General features: G+C 50.2%; 1 protein-coding gene across 3 annotated transcripts in view; it reads right to left on the minus strand.

Annotated features, from left to right (window-relative positions):
- HSPA12A (heat shock protein family A (Hsp70) member 12A) overlaps positions 1 to 22,446 on the minus strand; it is a 182,484-nt gene that overhangs the window by 17,591 nt on the left and 142,447 nt on the right. For all 3 annotated transcript variants that reach the window (XM_025395604.1, XM_025395602.1, XM_025395603.1), the window contains 5 exons: positions 19,204 to 19,289; positions 17,484 to 17,611; positions 13,998 to 14,184; positions 11,694 to 11,798; positions 5,578 to 5,694 (listed from right to left, as the gene is read on the minus strand). In XM_025395604.1, coding sequence (XP_025251389.1) covers positions 5,578 to 5,694; positions 11,694 to 11,798; positions 13,998 to 14,184; positions 17,484 to 17,488 — 414 coding nt within the window. In that variant the 5' untranslated portion in view covers positions 17,489 to 17,611; positions 19,204 to 19,289. The remainder of the gene's footprint in view (positions 1 to 5,577; positions 5,695 to 11,693; positions 11,799 to 13,997; positions 14,185 to 17,483; positions 17,612 to 19,203; positions 19,290 to 22,446) is intronic.

Here is a 22,446-nt window from a genome sequence, read left to right on the forward strand (position 1 = left end):
TTCTTCTCACACCATAAGCTCCACCCCCATCCTTCTTCTCACACCATAAGCTCTGCCCCTTGCCCCCTCTTCCAACACCATAAGCTCCACCCCCATCCTTCTTCTCACACCATAAGCCCCACCCTATCCCTCTTTCCACACGATAAGCTGTGCCCCCATCCCTCTTCCCACACCGTAAGCTCTGCCCCCATCTCTCTACCCACACTACCCCTGAAATTGAGCAGGAACTCTTAGATGGGAAATCTTTATTTGGAAATTAGATCCAGCAGTCCAGAGGGGTGAAGAGCCCTGTGTAAAATTCTACAACTCGAGGGCATCCGAGTGTGCCTGTGTGCAACTGACAATCCAACAGAACTGTCCTCCGCCCAGGACACTCTCACATCCTGAAGACACTCAGGCTGCCCCACGTCTGTGGAAAATAGCTTGGGCTGGCCCCCTCAGGGGAGGCCTCTCATCTGTCCCTCTCCAGCTGGGCTGGCCTCAGCTCCACAGCAAAAGCTTTGGCCTGTTTCCACAGGGGGTTCCCCACTGTACCAGGAAGAGGATGCAGGCAGGAAGCAAAGGTGAAGAGAACCCCACTCCCAACGGGAGGAAAAGGCAAGGTCACGGGTCCAGGCAGTGTCCGGGAGGCCCAGGACCAAGTAACCACACTGCTCTGCTTCCACCAGCGCCTGTCCAGTGAGGGGCTGTGTCCCACCCACAAACTCCCATGGAGGTCACAGAAGAGAGCTGAGAAGGAAGGTGAGAAGAGGCAGCAGACTCTGCACAAATTTAATCTCCCCAGGAGTCCCAGAGCTGCTGCGGACTCCGAGGAAAGGAGGAAATGCTAAAGCATCGCCCAGGTTCTCAAAAACCCACCTTTCTCTCTGGGCAGGAAGACCCAATGCCTGGAAGTGCAAGCTTTGTTTCTGCATTAACACTTGCAGCCACCCTCCACAGAAGCGCTCCATCTGGCAGCCCTCAGCAAACCTATGGGTCTGTTTGCCTGGGATCACGCCAGGTCAACTGCAGCCGCAGAACACTCTGTCTGTCTTGGCTAATTCTGCCTTCGGAGAAGGTACCTCATGGTTACTACTCCCGCGTGAGCCCTCCCTCCACTGGGGCCCCGGATAAGCACTTAACATATTCAGTCTCCAGTCCTATACACCAAGCTTGTCCAACCCATGGTCCACAGGCTGGGACAACTTTAGATACAGCCCAACACAAACTTGTAAGCGTTCTTAAAACATGATGAGTTTGTTTTTTTTTTTGCGATTTTTTTTAGCTCATCAGCTATCATTAGTGTTAGTGTACTTAATGTGTGACCCAAGACATTCCTTCTTCTTCCAATGTGGCCCAGGGAAGCCAAAAGATTGGACACCCCTGTGACTAACAGTGCAGACACATGTAGCCTCTCCCGCAGGATGGTGGATTTTCTAATGGCAACGCTCAGTTCTTCTTGCCCCAGAGCACACAGTAGGTGTTCAGGAGGTAGCTGCCGAACGAATGGACCCACCAGCCCTCCAGCCAGCCTTTTTTCTGCAGTTTCCTGGCCCTCATCCCTGCATTCCACAGACATGACCTGGGGATGGATTCTACATACAGGAAGTATCTGAACCAAGAGCATATGCTGCCCCATTTGACTCCGCCAAGAATTCGGGGCTGCAGGAGCACCATCGTGGTAGCTTTTTAGAGCCTTCCTCTGTGATCACGAGTTTCACTCAGGAGAAGCACGTGAGGAAACCACACTCCAGGGAGACTCAGGAGGGGAGCAGGTGGTGTTTACACCAACTACTCTGCTCCTCCGCCTTGCAATCAGCCAGGAGAATCTGCCACTGTGTCCACAGCTGAGAAAAAAAATGGCCAGATCAGTTAAGTGCTCTGCGGGTCTGTGGTCAGGCTACAAAAAGGCTACAGCTGCAGCAGTTCGGGGTGTTACGCTATTTTGTTTTCCTGATGACCATTTTTCACCACAGCTTGTTCAGAAAGGGAGGCAGAAGAAGCTGCGTCTCCATGTTAGATGAGATCATTGTACATACGGGAGCAGCATTTATTTAACAGGTTTCCGGAGCCTACTAGAGTTACACATTTTAGGCAAAATGCCCTTAGAAATAAACTGGACTATTTCCTATCCACAATCCCCTCAGCTTCAGAACAGTCTCCGGTTCTAAGTCTTTTCTAAAGGCCTCAGAAGAGGGATCAGCTGTTCTTTCTGTTACCGTCTTTTCACTGAATGCTCTTAAAGGGTGTAAAGATGGCTTGAGTCCGGGAATTACAAAAGATAAAGGTTTAACCCATCTTTTCAACAAGCACTCAACACAAGGTGAGTTTCTGGAGTTCCACTGAGGAAACTGCATCTGTGCACCCTCTCTGCAGCCTTTATGGGCAGTGAGCCATAGCCTGCCCCAGTGGAGGCCCCAGAACTCCAGACCTGCTCCTCACACTATCTCCCAGCTCTGCTTCCAGGCTGCTTTCTCCTCCACCTGACAGGTGGGAGGTTCAAGTTCAGCCCCCACCACTGCCCCACAAACCTGTGCTCAGGAGGCTTCTGATAAGTCCGGAAGGACGGGCTCCATTTTCCCCACGCAAGCAGAGTAGACGTGACCAGTTCTCCAACTGTCCTACTGGAGTAGCCACTCTACCTCATCCTTCCAGCTCTCCTGCCTGAAGTCGGGCCCACGGGATGGGATGCACTTTGGGTAGAAGGATCGGTAGGCAGCCACCGCCTTGCAGAAGGAGACAGATGTCCACCTGATTCAATACCTTTCACATACACGGGTGCCTGGTGGGTACTCGCAGAAGCTGCTAGGCTGAGAACTATGTTCTGTGCTCGGACACTGTATTAGTCGGGGTTCTCCAGAGAAACAGAACCAGTAGGCCAGTAGGGCATACAGACACACAGACAGACAGATAAATAATTATAAGGACTTGGCTTATGCAATTATAGAGGCTGAGAAGTTCCAAGATCGGCAGCCAGCAAGCTGGAGACCCAGGAGAACCCATGGTATAGGCTGGCAAGCTCGAGACCCAGGAACAGTCAATGTTTGAGTCCAAAGGCAGGGAAAAAACAAACAAACAAACAATGACCCAGCTCAAAGGCAGTCATGCAGGAGGAACTCCCTCTTACTTGGGAGGGTCAGTCTTTTGCTCCATTCGGGCCTTCAACTGATTAGATGAGGCCCACCTTCCTCAAGGAGGGCCATCCACTTTGCTCAGTTTATTGATTTAAATGTTGAATTTTATCACAGGAACACTCAGAATGATGACTGACTAAATATCTGAGCATCCTACGGCCTAGTCAAGTTGGCATATAAAATTAATCATCATCTTTCTTATTCTGTATAATAATGGGGGATGGAGAGAGAGTAGAGAGATGTTCATTTTGCCCATAGAGTTGCAAATTTCATTTCCACTTTGTCCTAAGACTCTCCAGAAGACAGGTAAAGAGACTGCAGCAATGTCTGCAAAGCAACTGTGCTTCCCAGTACACCCCTCTCCCTAACCCACAAGTATGGAAGGTGTCAGTGAACCATTTGGCTGTGAGCAACCCAAGAGCTGGATCCCTGCCTTGGTTGGGTATAGAACCCAGTGCCCACCACAGTCCTGACACAGAGATAGGTCTGTTTAGGTCTGTTAGGTCTATACACTCTAGTATAGGTCTGTTTAATGAATAAATAAATGCATGAACAAAAAACAACTGAATGATCGCTGCCATCTTTAAATCCACTCAGCGGTTGTCAATGGAACACAAGTATCAAATCAGAACTGCAAAGGATCAAAAACGAAGCTGCAAAAACACTGTACCAAAGTCAGCCAGCCTCGAGGAAACAGCATGTCTCTGGACTTCTGAAAGCAAATCCCCCACATTCATAAACACAGCTCACATCTGTCCTCACCCAAGAGCTGCAGGCCCTTTTCTCTCTTGAGGCACCAATTTGATTCCACCAACCCCCAGGGACTTGGTGTCCTCCTCTGTGACTCCCCAGTGTAAGGGCCCCACGCCTCCTGTCCCATCTCTTGGAAGAGTCAGCCCAGGGCTCAAACTCCCCTGACAAATTTACCAGCCACTGCACCTCTCTTTTTTTTTTCAGGCTATAAATAAGAATGACCTTTTTGTGGGTCACACATTTGTTGCTGAAGTCTTCCTGTGGGCTGGGAAAAGAGTCAAAACCATGAATCTTGAATATTCTTCCTGGGAAAAGCTCAGAACGCCGAGCAGCGTCTCTGCAGACAGCTGTGTCCCGATGCCCCATTTCCGGGCCCTGCCAGAAGGTTGACACTATGGAGGTTGTGCTCCGTGATGCCCAGGGCTTCTGTGAATGGCTAAACTGCATTTTTTTCTTCTGTTTTAAAAGAGCTTGCCTCTCTTTGGAGCTTCCACCCTCTTCCTTCATCCCTATAAAAACAGATCTATTTTTGGCAGGTACATACACTGGGCCAGATTCTCACGCTGCACGGAGGCAGGGGAGTGCACGGGAAGCAGCCTGGGGAAGGGGAGAGAGTGCAGGGAGGGGACTCCTCGCCCTTGACTGCATGCAAGTTGAACTGCGTGCTACTTGGAGTCAAGCCTTCTGAGTGAGCGCTGAATACAATTCATGATGCTGAGGTTCCCATGGCCATTAACTATGCTGGGGCTCCGGGTTGACTCTGCGGGTCACAAACAAAATCAGAGGTACGACTCCTGGGAAAGGTGGGCAGGATGCTTCCTGAGAGGCATGACAGTGGGGAGGGGACATCTAATGACTCTGGTGACTTGCCACACAACCCAGCCTCAGCTGAAGACTCAGAAAACTGACTCTCAACACACAGAGAGCTGACCCAGGCCCCAGGCATGGGTGTTCATACGCCCAGGGGCAACAGGAGCCAGCTCTGTCCTGTCCTGGGGACCATAACAACAGGTGAGCATGGCCTGCCATTCCTGCCTCGAAGCCAGACCCTCACGGCAGCCGCCCCCTAGTGCCCACAGGGATGGGGTGGCCACTGGCACTGAAGCATCTGTATCCCTGGCCAACAAGCGCCTGTGCCTGGTATGCCCCTTGGCCATGCTGCTGCCCTCTGCAGGGGTCTGCCATCTCCAACACAGCCCCTGCTGAGTGAAGCGTGCAGGGAACAATCACACTTCCTTTCTTTGCTGCAGCAGACATGCAGTTTTCAGCCTCCACGCCAAGCTGAAATGCCTGATTCTCAGCCAATGGCCTTGGCTTGCTTGCTTTCTTATTCAAATATTCCTGTTTCCCAAGCCTTTCCCTTAAGATTCTCACTTCATTTCACCCACAGAGAAATGTCTCTGAACCACAGCTTTGAAATCCTAGCCCTGGACACTCCGCAGTAGAAACATGACCTGGAAATGTAGAAAGCCAGGAAGGAAACCGAACCCAGCTCTTGTTGTGGGACTGACCCCCATTGCTCCCCCAGGAGGAAGCTGAGGAACGGGAAGGTTCCTTGTCTCCCAGCCCCCACCCTGCCTAGCAGAGCCTCCTTGCTGTCTCCCATGGAGGCCAGTGAATGTGGGAGGTACCTGGGCGGGGCTACAGTCACTACCCTGGGCATCTTGGGTCCTTCTCCTCCGGCTTCCACCCACCCTGACCCCATGCTCACCTGGTAGGCAGCTTGTCTCATGAACTGCTTGGCCGGCTGCTTCCAGATGGCAGGCACCGTGATGACCCATCTGACATCAGAGTTCTCGAACTCCGAACCCGCCTGGTCACTCAGCTCCTGAAGCCAAGGGAAAGAAATGCAACAGGTCAAGTGGCAGCTGGTCCCTGGGGCAGCCTCCTGTAGCTTCACTGAATCCAGGCTTCCCGCCAAAGCTCTTCAGGAGCCAGTTTCAGGGCCCCCCCAAACTTATCAGCATCAGAGAGCAAAGATCTGTTTCCTGAATATTCAGCAAGCAGGGAGCTCTAGCCCCTTTCCCTCACTGAATGGGACCGTGGGCTGGAGAGGAGGATCAGAGGAAATCCCTTTGGCCACTTCCTAATCATGTGACTTTGGACAAGTGACAACCTCTCGGGCCTCAGTTTCCATATCTGTGCAGTGGGGATAATGCCAAGCTCCCAAGATTGTTGAGAGGATTGATGATTTATGGAGAGCTACAGTTACTGAGTGCTTAGCATGTATCTGCCACCTTATTAAGCACTTTGCATACCTTGTCTCTATTCATCCGGTGAAGAATCCTGTTAGGAAGGGATTCTCACTGTGCCCCTTTCCTACAAATGGGGATACTGAGACTTTGATATGCTCAGTACCTTTTTGACCACTGTACAGTTAGAAAGTAGCAGAGCCAAAATTGAGACTCAGAGTCTAGTCTATCGTACTATGTACGATAAATGAATGATAGTGTTGGTTGGTATCCTTGGGGAAGAGCTTGGTTTTGGGCTGTTGGTATTATGTTCTGCAGTTGGTTGAGCCATGAGGGTTCTTGCTTGTAAGCATGTTTGCAAGGATGATTTGTGGGTGTACATAAATATGTGCTATGTACAGTTAAACACTTATAGTACTATATAATATTCATGTTGGCTAGCAGTAATATTCATGTTGGCTAGTAGTCTATCTTGATTCCGCGAAGGTCTGCGTTATGACATGTGGTCCCATAGCTAAACAGTGCCTGGTCCACAGTGATGCTTACCAGCTGGTGCCAGCTATCATCATTGTCATCTACCTTATGCAAGGCCAGCATTATCAGGGGAGTTTTCCCAACAGGAAGGGTAGGCTATGAATGATATGACCTCATCAAGAACCATGCGGCCCTTCACTTTTGGTTAAGGTTAAACCACATCACTGAGGCCCATGCTGATAAATGGGCTGAGCAGAAGCATCAGAGGTTTCCACCTGGTTCACACAGACAAAATATGTTGCTGGAGGACTTCTTAGACTCAGTATTCCCATCTGTGTTGGAGATCATAAAACTAACCCACAGCATTACTGGCAAGATTAAATGAAAACACATGAGGAATGTCTGGCCCAAAGACCTCTGATAAATGCTAGTTCTTTCCTTCCTTTCTTTTCCCCTTGCCACATTCACCAGACAAATGTGTAATCAAACCCAAACACACACCAAGGCACTTCTGTGTCTAAATCAGCTCTGGAGACAGAAGAAAGATTAATAGACTGATAGAAAAACAAAAAAAAAGAATTCCTGACAGTGTCTCATTTTTCCTATTGTTTCAAACAGTTATCTTGGGTTTGGCTCGCCCTCTCTCTCTCCGAACTAACTTCCTCTTTGATCAGTAAGTGATTTTTTTTTTTTTTTTTGCCTTTACTTTTTCTAAAAATTTGTAATAAAAATGCTTCATGGTAAAAAATATACACACCATAAAATTCATCACCTTAACCAGTTTTAAGTGCACAGTTCAGTAGTGTTAAGGACATTCAGTAAACTATTTTAAAACATCTTTCCAAAAACATCTCTGCTTTGGACCAATTTTTTATCATTATATTTTGTTTCCTTGCAGGTCTGCATTGGGTTTGAAAAAGCAGGTGAGGGTATGATGTGTGTCGGGAAGATTCTAAGCATGGTGCCCACTACCAGGCGGGCGATTTTAAACTCTTTAAAAGGAAAAGGGTCCAAAATACACACGATGGGCTTCCTTGAGCTATCTGGAGAGTTTAGAGGAGCTGTCAGTTCCCCAGCGGGTAGGGAACAGCTTGGAAGGGAAAGGCGCCAGCATTCATTAATTGACTATCTCATGTGTCAAGCACTGTCACGGGCTTTCCTTCATGACCCACTGGGCGGCTTCATTTCTGTGACTCTCGGACATCCCACTTGAGTAGATATCCTGCCTTTGCTCATTCCGGCCAAGCAAGCCATAATCCCCTCCCTCCGACTCCAGCCAGCCCCTGGCAAGGTCTAGCTCCTCCTATACATCAAACAGCTTTTTCTCCTGGAATTTATTCATGGCGTGTTCCCTGCTGGGAGGAGCTACCTTTGAAAGAAAGGTGCCAGCAGGTTCCCTGGAGCCTCTCTGGCTGAGCTGAGGAGTTCACAACCACCCACCCACATGGCCACTTGACCTTCTGGGGCCGTTCCCTCCACCTCCTCCCTCCCCTTCTGAGATGGGCTGCTCACTCCTTTCCTGCTGGCAAACTTGAAAGGCACCAACATCCTGGGCTTTCTGAGTCCTACATTTCCCCCGAGCCCCCATGGCTCCTCCTCCTAACTCAGGAGCCCCTGTGGGCTCTGTGCTCTGTGCTCCTTCGCCTGCCTCAGCACCCACAGACACATCCTCACGTGGCCTCCTGGGCCACCAAGTGCGGAGCGTGTCCCTCGCAACCTTCGCTCTTCGGGCAGACCTGGGTCCACCTCGTTGTGCCCCTCCCCTTCTGCCCTTTTGCCGCCTGGAACAAAGGCGCTGACCCCTTCTCCAGTTCCAAGCAGGCTTCACGACGCTTGACGCTTGTCTCTGACTGTGGTCACCTTCCCGAACCAGTCCCTCCCTTCCCCCTCCCATGCCTCCTCCCCCGACCCCACAACGACCTTGCTGCCAGGCCCCTCCCTGCCCCTTGTCCCCTTACTGGTGGAATACTGTTTGCCCAGAACCCACTCCTTCCCAGCCTGCGGGCCCTCTTTCTTCTTGGTTGTCGCAGTCCTCCTCCTTGCTCCCCGAATGACCCCGTGGCTGTGTCTCAGAGCCTCCCTCTCTCCCTGCAAACAAACCTGCAGAATGAGTCGGCTGCCTCCACACCGCCCACCTCCACCCTACAGGCTCTTGGGATTAGTGGGGTCTCTCACTCTATGCTGTGCTCTGAATGTGTCCCCCAAAACTCATGTGTTGGAAATGTACTCCCAGTGCAACTGTGTTGGGTGGGTGGTGGGGCCTAATGGGAGGTGTTTATGTCTCTGGTCTCAGGAATGGATTTTGTGCTATAAAAAGGGCTTGCGGCCAGGTGTGGTGGCTCACGCCTGTAATCCCAGCACTCTGGGTGGTCAAAGTGGGTGGATCATGAGGTCAGGAGTTCGAGACTAGCCTTGCCAACGTAGTGAAACCCCATCTCTACTAAAAATACAAAAATTAGCCAGGCATGGTGGCACCCAACTGTAGTCCCAGCTACTTGGGAGGCTGAGGTAGGGGAACTGCTTGAACCTGGGAGGCAGAGGTTGTGGTGAGCCGAGATCACGCCACTGCACTCCAGCCTGAGCAACAGAGCAAGACTCCGTTTAAAAAAAAAAAAGGCTTGCGGGTTTCAGGAGTGTGTGAGCTCTTTCACTCTTCTGCCTTCTGCCATGTGAGGAACAATGTTCCTTCCCCACATCCACATCACCTGGCAAGAGGATGCTGCATTCAAGGCTCCATCTTAGAAGCAGAGACTGGGCCCTCATCAGACACCAAACCCACCAGCACCTTGATCTTGCACTTCCCAGCCTCCAGACTATCAGAAATAAATTTCTGTTTTTCATAAATTCCCAGTTTGTGATATTCTGTCACAGTGGCACAAAAATAGACTAAGACACTTGATATGGTGTGGCTGTACGGTCCCCACCCAAATCTCACCTTGAATTGTAATAATCCCACGTGTCAAGGGTGGGGCCAGGTGGAGATAACTGAACCATGGGGGCGGTTTCCCCATACCGTTCTTGCGATAGTGAATAAGTCTCACGAGATCTGATGGTTTTATAAAGGGGAGTTCCCCCGCACAAGCTCTCTTGCCTGCTGCCATATAAGACATTCCTTTGTTCTTCCTTCATCGTCCACCATGATTGTGAGGCCTCCCCAGGCATGTAGAACTGTAAGTCCATTAAACCTTTTCCTTTATAAATTACCCAATCTCAGGTATGTCTTTATTAGCAGCATGCGAACAGTCTAATACAACACTCCACTACTATCTCGGTGGCTCTGTTACTCATTCCCCCATTAGAAATCCTTTGAGGACTCCCCATTAACCAAGAAGTTCCTTGGCTTGGCATCCGCAGCTCTGCACTATCTTGTCCTGAGCTCACGGCATCCTGGCTTTATCCCGCAGCCTTGGTCTCCTTCCACCCCAACTGCTTTCTTCCCACAGCTGTTTGTCTGCTGCTTTCTTCCTTCTGAGCTGAGCCTGTGCCATTCCACCAGCTTGAAATACCCACCCTTCCAGCTGCTGCCTGTCAACCACTCCCCACCCTGCCCCGAATCCACCTCCTACAGGGAGCCTTCCATGACGCTCCCCGCTGGACAGAATCTCTGCCTCCCCCAGCACCCAGAGTTACCCCCTCACCACTCTGACCCTGACCACACACTCCTGTATACTGAGTTGATTTATACACTGCCATGCTTGTATAGGATTTCACACATTAAAGGCACTCAAAAAACAGTTACTTGAATAGATGAAAGTAATACCATGTTCTCACTTCCTCTGTCTCCCTCTGACCCTATTTCTAGAATTCACTAAATTTCCTTTAGTGGTCACACAATACCAAATGCTTCTGAAGTTCCCAAATCTTTTTGGGTAAAGCTCAAAACATCAGGGCTCTTTAATCATCTGATCCCCACCTACTGGTCTCCAGGCCTGTGGGAGGAGACACGAGTGGACAGCCATATTCCACTTCAAAATTAGATGCTTCTGGCATTTCAGGCCATCATGACCACAGACCTTTGTGGGGGTGACCCAAGGGGGCTCACGCTATTAGCTTCTTCCATGGGGTCTGGGGGGACAGAGGAGGAGGGGGAGGAAGGGCAGAAACAGCAGCCACCATATACCTAGTGCCTACTATAGACCAAGCTCCAAGTGGGGTGCTGCATGCCCAGTCCCATTTGCTGTCAATCAGCCTGTGAGGTACAGTGATCCACTCCACTCTCCCGTTAGGAAAGTGGATCTTGGAAAGATTAAGTACCTTGACCAAAATGGTACAGCTGCTAAGTATGTTTCCTGCCTTTCTTTTTGTTTTACTGAGATATAATTTCCATACCACAAAATTCCCAGTTTTACAATGTGTAATTCAGTGGACTTTAGTGTATTCACAAGGTTGCACAACCAACCCCATTACCTAATTTCATCACCCCCCAAAGAAACTCATATCCTTCGGCAGTCGCTCCTATTCCCACTCCCCGCAGCCCCTGGCAGACAAAGCCTCTGCTTTCTGTTTCTGTGAAGGTGCCTGTTCTGGACATTTCATACAAATGGAATCACACGGTATGTGGCTGTCCGTATCTGGCTTCTTTCACGTCACATGGCGTTTTCAAGGTTTCTCCATGTGGTAGGATATAGCAGTAGCTCAGGCCTTGCTCTGGCTGAATAACATTCATTGTAAGATAGATCACATTTTGTTTCTCCAGTCATCAGCGGATGGGCATGTGGAGTTTTTCCGATTTTCGTCGTTGTGAATAATGCTGCTGTGCACATTCATGTATACGTGTGTTTGTGTGGACAGCATGTGGACTGCTTCCACTTTTCGTAGCTATGAATAATGTTGCTATGCACATTCATGTACGTGTGTGTGTGAACATCTGCTTTCATTTCTCTTAGGTATCTATCCAGGAGTGGAGCTGCTGGGTCCTACGGTAACTCTGCGCTTTACTTTTTTAGGAATTGCCAAACTGTTTTCCAAAAAGGCCACACCATTTTACATTCCCTCCAGCAGTGTGTGAGGGTTCATCCTGCTGTGTTGACTCCAAAGCCCACGCTCTCCCTCCAGGCTGTGCCTCCTACCCTGGCCAGCAGGTGCAGCAGCCCAAGACATGCAGCTGGCACGGGTGCCACCGCATAGCACACAGCTGGCTGGCCTCAACTATCGGTCCTACCTTCAGCGCCTGCTCCTTAAAGTACTGCAGGGCATAAGCAAAGATTTCAAGGGCTTTGACTTTCTTGCCATTTGCTGCCGTCAGGTCTGTATCCATGGTGAGGTCCTGGTAGGAGGAAGAGGAACAATAGTAAGAAGAGGACAAAGGAGAAACATGTCTTCTGGCTTTAGGGACTGCTCCAAGGGGACCTAGAGGATCCTGGTGAGCCACGTTTGTGTTCCCCCATGCTTAAAGAGGCAGACTAGGAGGGCGCATCCCCCAAAATGGGGGCTGGCAGCTGTGTCCCCTGACTGTGTTGGGGACAGCTCTGGCTGTCCCCTCCAGGCCCTGCCTTCACTGCTCCCTCCTCTCCCTCTCTCTCCTGGATCCTCTGGGAGCAGAGGTTTCAGGGGCAACAGTAGAAGTCAGGAAGAGAGAATAGGCAGCAGGTACCACTCCCCATGCAATTTCCATACTATTTCCACATTCGAACACACACGGTCATGCTCAGGATCCCCTCCCGATGGAGGCCTAATCGTACCAACCCACTGCCATCCATGATGCTAAACAGACGAACCTTTCATTCCCCATTATGCTGCCAACCAAGTCACCAAAATAGAAGAGCTTCTATTTTAAGGCTTGCCCTGTCTAATCCGCCAGGAGCTCAGCATCACTGCCTTCCTTTCTCCACCAAAAGTGAAAGCAGCTGCTGAGTGTGGTCCTAGAGAGAGGATGCTCTGCAGAGCCCAGATGCTGGTGGAAGGAGGTCATTAAAAAATGATGAGAAAAGTCCCTGTGGGGTAGGGATGGGCAGGGAGTGAGAGCAAAAATCAGGAGGAAGCCCCCAGGTCTCCTGAACCAACAAGCTCATTACTGCCAGGAAAAAAAAAAAATCACTGGGGCCTCCAGATTGATCCAGGCTGGGTAATTATGCTTTGCCTTGGGAGTGAAAACGGGCATTGAGTTACTAAGCCAGCCACGTGGAGCCCGTCTGTGGCATCCTGACCTAGCTGCACTTGCTCTCTCCTCCCAGGCGGCTGCTTTCTGCTCCTGGTGCCCAGCAAACATACCCCAGCTTTGGGGCAGCAGCTCCCAGGCTTGGAAAGGTGGCGAAACGCCAGGAAGCCATGGCTCTGAATTGAAAAAAATCCCTGTGCTTCCTTCCACCTGCCATCCTGATACTCAGCATCAAATCCCATTAGGCGAAACAGGCACAGTTCATTTCTAGCAGAACTCGGTCTGCACCACAGAAAGACAACCACGCCGATGAGCACGGAGCCTTGAAAGGCAGGGTGCTGGCTGCTGAATTTACCACTTATGTTTGCTTTGTCATCTGCAAGTGCTCAGCAGACAAATGAAAGCAATTTGAATAGGAGCTTGTACTTGACTAGAACTTAATCTGCACCAGGCACGGCTCTAAGAGCTTTACGTATTTTGATTCCTTTAATCCCTACAATATCCCCATCAGGAAGGCACTGCCATTGTCTCCATTAGACAGAGAAGATAAAACAAGGCAGGGAGAGGTTAAGTAACTTGGATTACATTTCTCAAAGGTACCAGTGGCCAGATTTAAACCCAGGCCATCTGGCCCTAGAGTCTATGATCTTAAACATTATCATCATCCTGCCTTTCTCAGCACTGAAAGTGAAGGAAACTTTATGGAATAAAATGCTTAACTCAAAAAAGTTCCGTCCTATCCCTATCCTTTTCTACGAAGCTTCGGGGTGGCAGGGGCTGCCTATTTGATGTAGGTGTCTTACGGAACACTGGCTTGCTGGGAGCGGAGGCCACCACTCTGGGAGTTGGACCTCCCATTATTGGGCACTTTGATGTCCTGAGCTCCCCTCCCCACACAGAGAACTGGATGTACCAGTTGCTCCTGGTTGTTACATCCAAACTGGTTAGTTAAGAGCTACTGCCCTGAGCTCCCCACGTGTCCCTAGCCCCCAGGTGGATCCTTCATGATATGCGGATCTTTCAATAATCTAGAAACTAAAGGGGGAGCTCCTGGCATGGCAGGAGGCCCCCAGCACCCCACTCCTCTGGTATAACCAGGGTCTACTCTGATAGGTCCATTTCTAAGACAAATGAGTTGTTAAATATTCAGAATGTCTCCCCGCCCACATGCACATTGGAAAGCATCGCATATTCCACAACAGCACTGTGTGCTCCAGGTTGTGTCTAAAACCAAGGTAAATGGACGCTGATTTCTGCTTGGGAGAGACTGGAGGGCCCCCTGGGTTGCATCCCTTCCCCACCCCAAGGCTGGAGGCGCCTGGGCGCTCCATTGCGGGAGACCTGGGGCCAGGGCAGAGGCTCGCTCACCCCAGTGGTGTGCAGTTTCATCTTGAACTTCTCCAGGTACAGCCACTGCTTGGCCTCATTGGGATCCAGGTCGTGGTAAAAGTCCCTGGCGGCGTACCCGAAGCTGTGGAACTTCCTCTCGGGAGTCAGCAAGATGGTGGTTGGCGTCTTCTGATTGGACACACCAGGATCACCTCCCTCCCATCGCCTGCCACCAACGGAAGCAGAAGTTATGGGGCCTTCTTTCAAAATCCCAGTTCAGGCGGCACAGATTTGAACACCTACTGTACGCATGAGTGTCAGTGATGTGGGTGCCCAGACGCACTCTGGTTCAGCTGGATGCGCAGCTACTAGAGACACAACTTCAGTTAAAAAGGAGATGAACTGGGCAAGTGCAAAGTTCTTGCTCAGTAACAAGCTCTGCCTTAATCTTTCACTCCATGTTTACTGAGCATCTACTCTAAGCATCTACCTGTGTACCAGGTGCTGGCATGAAACTTTTATGTTTGTGTCTTCAAATAATTCACAATTTGCTAGGCACTGTGTTTTCAATTTGCATATACTGCTAGCTTGAATCCTCTTTGAAACACGGTAGGTATAAACAAATGCATAATTACCTGCCTTATGAGATGCAAATAAGGGGCCCAAGGTGCCAGCTGGTGGGGCAGAGGAAAGAATCCAGGATTGGGGGGAGAACTGAAGAAGAGACAGACAACTGGATCTCAAAGGAGGGAAGGATGCTCCAGGCTGCTCAGAGGTGGGCCAGCCGGGGCATTCGTGGGGAACGTGAAGTGATTGCATTGGTTGGAGAGAGTGTGTGGGTGGGAAGAGTGACTGTGAAAATGGGAAGCGTGAGAAACACGATTGGGAAAGCGGCTGGAATCAGGCTGAGGAGAACCCTGGGGACTTAGACATTTACTCTGTGAACAATGGGAAGCCACTAAAGCTCTTAGAGCAGGGGCATGACAGAATCAGAGTTGCTGTTCATAAGGGCAAACTGGGCTAAATGGAGGGGAAGGGAAACCAGGAGGCTCAGACCTATCCTGGAGCGGAGGTGAAAGAACCATAGAAACAGAGATCTCAGCACTCTGGGGAACTGAGGTGGGAGATCACATGAGCTATGATCATATCACTGCACTCCAGCCTGGGCAACATAGCAAGACCCCATTTCTAAAAAGAAATGAGAGAGAGAGAGGTTGCAGTGAGAGCAAGGGAAGGGTGAAGGGGAAGACAGGAAACTCAATGCATTTGCTCACCTTTTGGTCCACTGCAGAGAGGCCAGGGCCACCAAGAGGCCAAGCTGTTCCCTGCCCAACCAGGTCCTGGCTCCTGGCCTGCCGCTGGACACATGACCCCATGCACAGCCCGTGCACCCTCAGGTGGAGTTGCAGTGCAGGAGGGAAAATGAGCCACTTTCCTCCCCCACTGGGGAGGTGGCCACGCTCCCAGCTGAGCCTGGACCTGCTCCCGACCCCACGTCATTAAGCATCAGTAGGACCATGTCAGTCCAGATGGAGCTCTGGCCTCCACTGAAATTTGCCACTCAAATGGGTCTGGAATCATCCCTGACCAATTTCCTTGTCAAGCTCCGTCAGGATGCTGCTCCTACCCGAGGAGCCAAAGTCCCCGAGGTGACCGCACTGAGACACAGGGATGGTCCCGATGCCAGGAAGCTGCTCCACACACTGCCCTTCACAAATGGAATTGTCATTAATATTAACAGTGGCATTGTCAGCAGAGAATGACCCCATGAGCTTTTTCCCTTCAAATTTGTATTCCTTCATTCCTACTTAGTACAAAAAAAAGTTAACTTTTTCACTTATAACATGTCGTATTAGCATGATTATGCTACTGTGATTGAAATAAAATTCAGGGAGACCCGACCAACCTCCCTCCAAAATCTCTCCCATGACTAAGGTATCACCCCTAGAGGCCCTGAACTCTGGTGGTGCTTCGTTAAGTACCACTCCCCAAGCAAGTTCAAAGTTATTTCCATTCCTTCTTTTCTGTTTTCACTGCATGACTATTCTGTGGAAATAACATTTCTTAGAACAACTACATAGAGGCTGATAAAAACTGATTGTAGCCTTTAATGGCGTATTCTTCTCCACTGGGATTTTTCATCTTGGGGGTCAGTGGCGGCAGCACAGACCCTCACAGCATCTGTCTGGCTAAATGGAGATTCCTGGTGACAACTGAACATCAAGGGCGATGCTGTCATCAGAGTTGGCTATAGAACCAGCTTTTCATCATTTCCTGATGACATGACACCCAAGAGTCTCTGTACCCTCTTAGGACAACAGCTTCAGCCTGAGCCACATCTGGTTTTCAAGAGGAAGGATGAGACTTAAACCAAGATTGGGGTGGGAGTCAGTTTTATTATGAGTTGTGCTTTCCACACCCCTTTATAAAAATTCCTAAAATACAAACAGCTGGGTGTGGTGGTATGCACCTGTAGTCCCAGCCACTTGGGAGGCCAAGGCAGGAGGATCACTTGAGCCCAGGAGTTTGAGGCTGCAGAGAGCCATGATCACACCACGGTGTTCCAGCCTGGGCAAAAGAGCAAGAACCTGTCTCTTAAAAAAAAATAGTAACAACAACAACAAAACTAAAAAATCTTAATCTAGGAGCAATACTAAATTCCACAATTACTCAGTTGAAGGAACTGCAAGCCAATTACAATGTATCTTCAGAGTCATCCCTTGGAATTGAAAAATTGGGGTGATAAATCCTGGGCTTCCAAAGATTTGAGGGGTTGCGCCCTGCAAGAAGATTTGAGGGGTTGCACCCTGCAAGACGGTCATGGGTCAAGCCTGGGATCCCTGGGGGCCTGCAGGGTGCTGGGTGTGTGGGGAAGGGAAGGGGGCATCCCGGCACAGAGCGCATCCCAGGAGACCCAGGGCAACTTTGCCTATGGGGCCACTTGGCTGATATTCGCCTCATGCTGCTTTCTCTCCAGCAGGTGCTTTCTGCCTCTGGCTACCAACACCCCAACACTTCTCTTCACTTGAAACGACCAGCACCTTACCTGTTTTCATTTTACTACACGTCAAGCACTTAATAGACAATCTCATTTCATTTGCCCACACACCTTGTAAGGGAGGTATTGTCAGGATCCCCATTTCACAGATGAGGAAACTGGGGTTTACCAGGTTCAGCAATTGCCTAAAGTCACACAGTAAGTGGCCAAGCTGGCACCTGGATCCCTCCATCACAGACACCACAGGTCTGTGCCTTTCACCCAGGTCACAAGCTGAATTCACCCGGGCCAGGCTTCAAACATATTGCCCAGGCCCCTCCCCAGACCAACTAAATCAGAATCAAACCAGGAGCCTAGAGCCCAGAGATCAGAAATGGCTTGTTCCAAGCGGCATGGTGAGCTTGAGCCGAGCTGGAACAGAATCCAGGGCCTTCTTCCTAAGTGCCAATCACTGACTTATTGCCTGGAGTCTCCACAGGTGCAGTGGTTGGCACCAGCCACGTGGCCCTCCCACCCACAGCACTCACCTCATCACATGGATGCATTCCGGCTCCTTGGTGAAGCTGTAGGCATAGCCACTGGATGTGGTCCCAAAGTCGATGGCCACCACCACAAGAAATGACTGCTGTTCTGAGACGTTGGAGTCAGTGTCGTTCTGCAGATATACAGTGAGGCATGGGGGGTGTGGAGGGGTGGGCCTGGCTTTCAGGAAGACACCCCTGGGGAGTTTCACCTTGCCTAGCTGTGAACCCCCTGCAGACAGAAGGACATTCGATATTCCAGCTCAAGTCTACCACCTGGAGAGCCCTGGGGAGAGGCAGCCCACACTGGGCCCCCGCCTGAGTGGCTCAGGGAGAAGTGGGGGCACCCCTGAGACGAGGGCCAGGCTGACTGGACAAAGCCTGCAGCTTGCCCACTCCTCTCTATCGACCGTGCATGCACACGGCTGATTACAGAAATTCTATCAACAGGGCTGCTTGCCCCGTAGTTCCTGAGCAGATACAATCTTCTTCCAAGCCCCGCTGCCTTCCGCAAGACCCTGTGCAGACCTCTGGCCACTGCCAGGAGCATTTCGCTAGCTGTGTCCTCCGTACACCCAGGTGACTGCTCTATCTGTGCTGGCATTTCGTGCATGTGAGCAGGGCTGGGCATCCCAGGACCATGCCCGATCCCACCAGGCCAGCCACATGCCCTACTGTGGCTGCCAGTGCCCAGGGCCTCGCCTTATCTAAGTCATCTTGGTCAGGCCATTTCAGGTTTCCAAGCTTTTCTCTCTTTTTTTTTTTTTAAGCAGTTTACACTTTTTTTTTTTTTTTTTTTAACTCCCATAGAACTCCAAATTATACCACCAACAAATGTTGGAGGGGAGGGGTAAGGATGCCACCCGCCTGGGCTCTCCTCACACTGCTCCCCTCCCCCACAGCCCTGAAGCTCTTACAGGACAACTTCAGGGTGCAAAGCTTGAAAACCACAGAACCTGGCCCTAGGGAACCAATCCTCCCAGTTGGCCCAGGACTGAAGGAGTTCCCAGGGTGCAGGACTTGCAGTGTAAAGGCCAGACAGTTCCAGGCAACCAGGACAGGCTGGCACCCCTACCTAGCGGTGACTCCGCAGTTCTCGGGTCTTCTTTGTGCACCTGCACAGCTCACGCAAAGCTGCCCTGTCTTCCGGGCACTCACTCGGGTTGGCTGCCTGTGCATCTATGTGCACACCCCTCTTAACAGCTGTCCCCTAACATCCATCTTTCCTCATACAGGGCAGGGTGGGAGCAACGGCCTCCCTCAATGCATATGAAGCCCTGCTCAGGGCTTCTCTACCGGGCAAGCTGTTGCAGAAGCGAATATACTGCCAGGGGCTTTTGGATACTGCAGACAACCGCAGTCAACAGAGCCCATATATTTCACCGATTCACTAGCCAGAGTCAGCGGCTTCCTTTCAAGAGGATGCCTCACAGGCTCTGACCCTGAATCTTTAAAGGGCTGCTCCCATCTCACCTACTTCTGTGACCCACCCGGGCCCCTGCTCCAGAAGCACTAGCCACAGCACAGAAAGCCTTCCCAGGCCCGGAGTCAGGGAAGGGGCTTGGCAGGGTTCCTGTGGCCAGGACCAGGTCAATTTAATCTCTAACCAGTGAATGTGAGAGGCTGTCCAGCAGCCTGAACTGTGAGATCAGACCCAGAATGCAAAGGAAGTCAGTATGCACATGCACGCACGCACGCGTGCACACACACACACACAATTTCTTACCACAATATGGGAGGGGGACAGAGGCGTTATTCCTGTGTCCCCAAGACTCCGGGCTGGAGATGAATATGCAGATGTGGGAGCCGTTTCTGAAAGGAAAAACAAAATCGCCTCCTTATAAGTGGCATGGGCTGACCCAGGGGGAAGAAATGAGGGCTGCATGGCCTTACTCCTCCAGGCACTGCAGCCTCTGCAAAGCCAGCTCACGAAATGGGCAAGGCCCAGTCCCAGCCAGAAAGGCAGGATCATCCGTTGCAGCACCCCCTTGCATTTGGTATTTAGAACTTGACCAAATGAGATGTTCCTTTCCTCCCAGTCGCCACCAGGCCTCTCACTCTGTGCCACTCAGCCCAGCGTAGTTGGAGATGCTGGTCAGTGCCCGAAAGCCCCAGCTCCTGGCTGTGTTGTCTGTGGGGCCAGAGGCTAGGCTCCATGATGGACTCGCAGGACCTGTAGCCACCTGAAATTATGTCAAATTTTTGTGTGCATTTTCTTGGAAGAGTATCTACAGCCCTCGGGTTCCCAAAGGGGTGAGGAGTACCTCCCCTGCAAGGAAGAGCAACCCCTATCCTAGGAACGTTGGATGTGATGAAGTTTCAGAAATAGTGTCCTTGCCTAGCAGATGCGCCAGCTCCTCCCTCCCCCTGCCAGGGCATGTGAATTCATCTCTCTTCAGTGATACTTTTTTCAATCATAAAAACCACAGCAAAAAGGCAGACAGATCAGCATTTCTAGCCCCTGCAGATGGGACGCAACAGCCACGAGGTCAAACAGGCGAAGGGCCAGCAGCTATGCAGCAGGAACACCATTTTGTCTGTCCCCTGCACTCACCATCATTCAGGCCTAGCATTTTTCTGAAGTCTTCCCAGAGGCCAGTGGCTCTGCCCCAGGAATGGGCCCCCCCGGGAGAAAACACACTCTCCCTGGCCAGCATTGGAACGCGCTGCTGTGCCCTCCCTGCCTGCTGCCTACGGCTGGCAGCGCACAGAGAAGCTGAGTGAGGATTGTGTGCTCCCACTGCAGAGACGAAGGCCGGGCGCTGGGCACCCGCAGCGACCCAGCACCACCCTCGGTGCTCTGCACATCCTGCTCCATTTAGTACATACGTCCTGAAACCTGCTAGGAAGAAATGGGTAATTTTCCAAGGCAATACTTGTGGTCAAGGAAATCAGAAGGTTTGAGGTGTCTGAGAAGAGCCTGTCTGCTTCGAGGGGAGCAGGTGGAATGGTTCCATCTGCCTCTTCTGCTAAATCACTTTGGGTTAATCCCAGGCTCTTGCTGATTTCTTTTTCTACTTGATGAGAACTCAGGCAGCATCATTACAGTGGGTACCAGACAGGCTGTAGGAATGAAATGAATCATGCAAGAGGGAATGTGAAGCCTCAAATCTGCACAGCCACCTCCCACTCTCTGCAAGCTCACAGCCTCTCTCCTCCTGATGAGGCTCAATTCCTATCTTGGGGAGAGAGAGGCACAGTCCAGTAATTACAGAGGCAAAATCCAACTTGCTGGGTAAAGGACCTGAATAGACATTTCTCCAAAGAAAATACACAAAAGATACATCAACAAGTATATGAAAAGATGTTCAACATCATTAGTCTATAGAGAAATGCAAATCAAAACCAGTGAGATATGGCTTCACACTGACTAAGATGGCTATAGTTTTTTAAGAAAGGAAAATAACAAGTGTGTCAAGGATGTGAAGAAATTGGAATCCTTGTGCATTGCTATTGGGAATGTAAAACGGGACAACTGCTGTGGGAAAGAGTCTGGCAGTTCCTCAAAAAGTCAAGTACAGAATTACCATATGACCAGCAATTCCATTCCTAGGTATCTACCCAAAAAACTGAAAACAGGGACTCAAGGAGATACTTTTATGCAAATGTTCATGCAGTATTATTCGCAATAACAGAAAGGTGGAAACACTTCAAGTGTCCAACAACAGATAAAGGGACAGGCTGGGTGCAGTGGCTCACGCCTCCCAGCACTTTGGGAGGGCAAGGTGGGCAGATCACTTGAGGTCAGGAGCTCAAGACCAGCCTGGCCAACATGGTGAAACTCCATCTCTATTTAAAAATACAAAAATTAGCCAGGCGTGGTGGCATGTGCCTGTAGTCCCAGCTACTTGGAAGGCTGAGAGAGAAGAATCACTTGAACCCAGAAGGCAGAGGTTGCAGTGAGTTGAGACTGTGCCACTGTACTCCAGCCTGGTGACAGAGCAAGACTCCATCTCAAAAAAAAAAAAAAAAGATGAAGGGATAAACAAAATGTGGTATATCCATACAATGGAATAGTATTCCATTGTAAAAAGGAAGGACATTCTTATACATGCTACAACATGTGTGAACCTAGAAAATATGCTAAGTAAAACACATGGATGCAAAAGGACAAATATTGTATCATTCCACTTATAGGAAATCTCCAGAATAGGTAAATCCATAGAGACAGAAAGTAGATTAGAGGTGACCAGGGGTGGGAGGGAGGGAGAAATGGAGAGTTCTTGCTTAATGAGTACAGAATTTCTCTTTGGGGTAATAAAAAGTTTTGGAAATAGTGGTGATGGTTGCACAACATTGTGAATATAATTCATGCCACTGAATGGTACACTTAAAATGGCTTAAATGGCAAATTTTATATTATACGTACTTTTTAAAAAAACTTTATTGAAAAGTTTAAATCAACTTGCGCATCTGGGAAGGGAAGCTATTTCTGATTTCTATTAGCATCCACGACTAACAGAATTGCTATTAGCCATGGGCGCTAATTGCTCTTGAAAAGAGAATGGAGATGTCAGCTCAGTTTCTAGACCAGCCTGCTGAACTCCACCGTCTTTGCTAATCTCCTAGCACAAGGGAACCCCTTGCATGAATACAGGGGGATCTCTGCCTCCCCACTAGGGGTTCCAGCCAGATGGTCCTTCCACCTGTTGGTGAGAGGTCCTTCCTGCCCACAGCCCTTGGGCAGCCTGCAGAGAAATGCCATCAGCACCAGGAGCCACCCTCTCCACCTGCTACCTGGAAGGCCTGCGGCCGTGTGTCCACATTTGCACAGACGGTCCTGAAAGAAACCAAATGTCTAATTGCCCAGAAAATCTGGTGTTGGCAATTAGCAAACAAGCTATTATCTGCAGACAAACCATCCACCCCGCTGCTGCTTGGTTCTAATTATCCCATCACTCAGCCCTTCTCAGAGCCCTGGTCTTCTCACTGATTTGCAAAACAGCCAAGGTTGGGCCGCACATGGAAC

The sequence above is a fragment of the Theropithecus gelada genome, chromosome 9, assembly GCF_003255815.1.
Source record: "Theropithecus gelada isolate Dixy chromosome 9, Tgel_1.0, whole genome shotgun sequence".
NCBI lineage: Eukaryota > Metazoa > Chordata > Mammalia > Primates > Cercopithecidae > Theropithecus > Theropithecus gelada.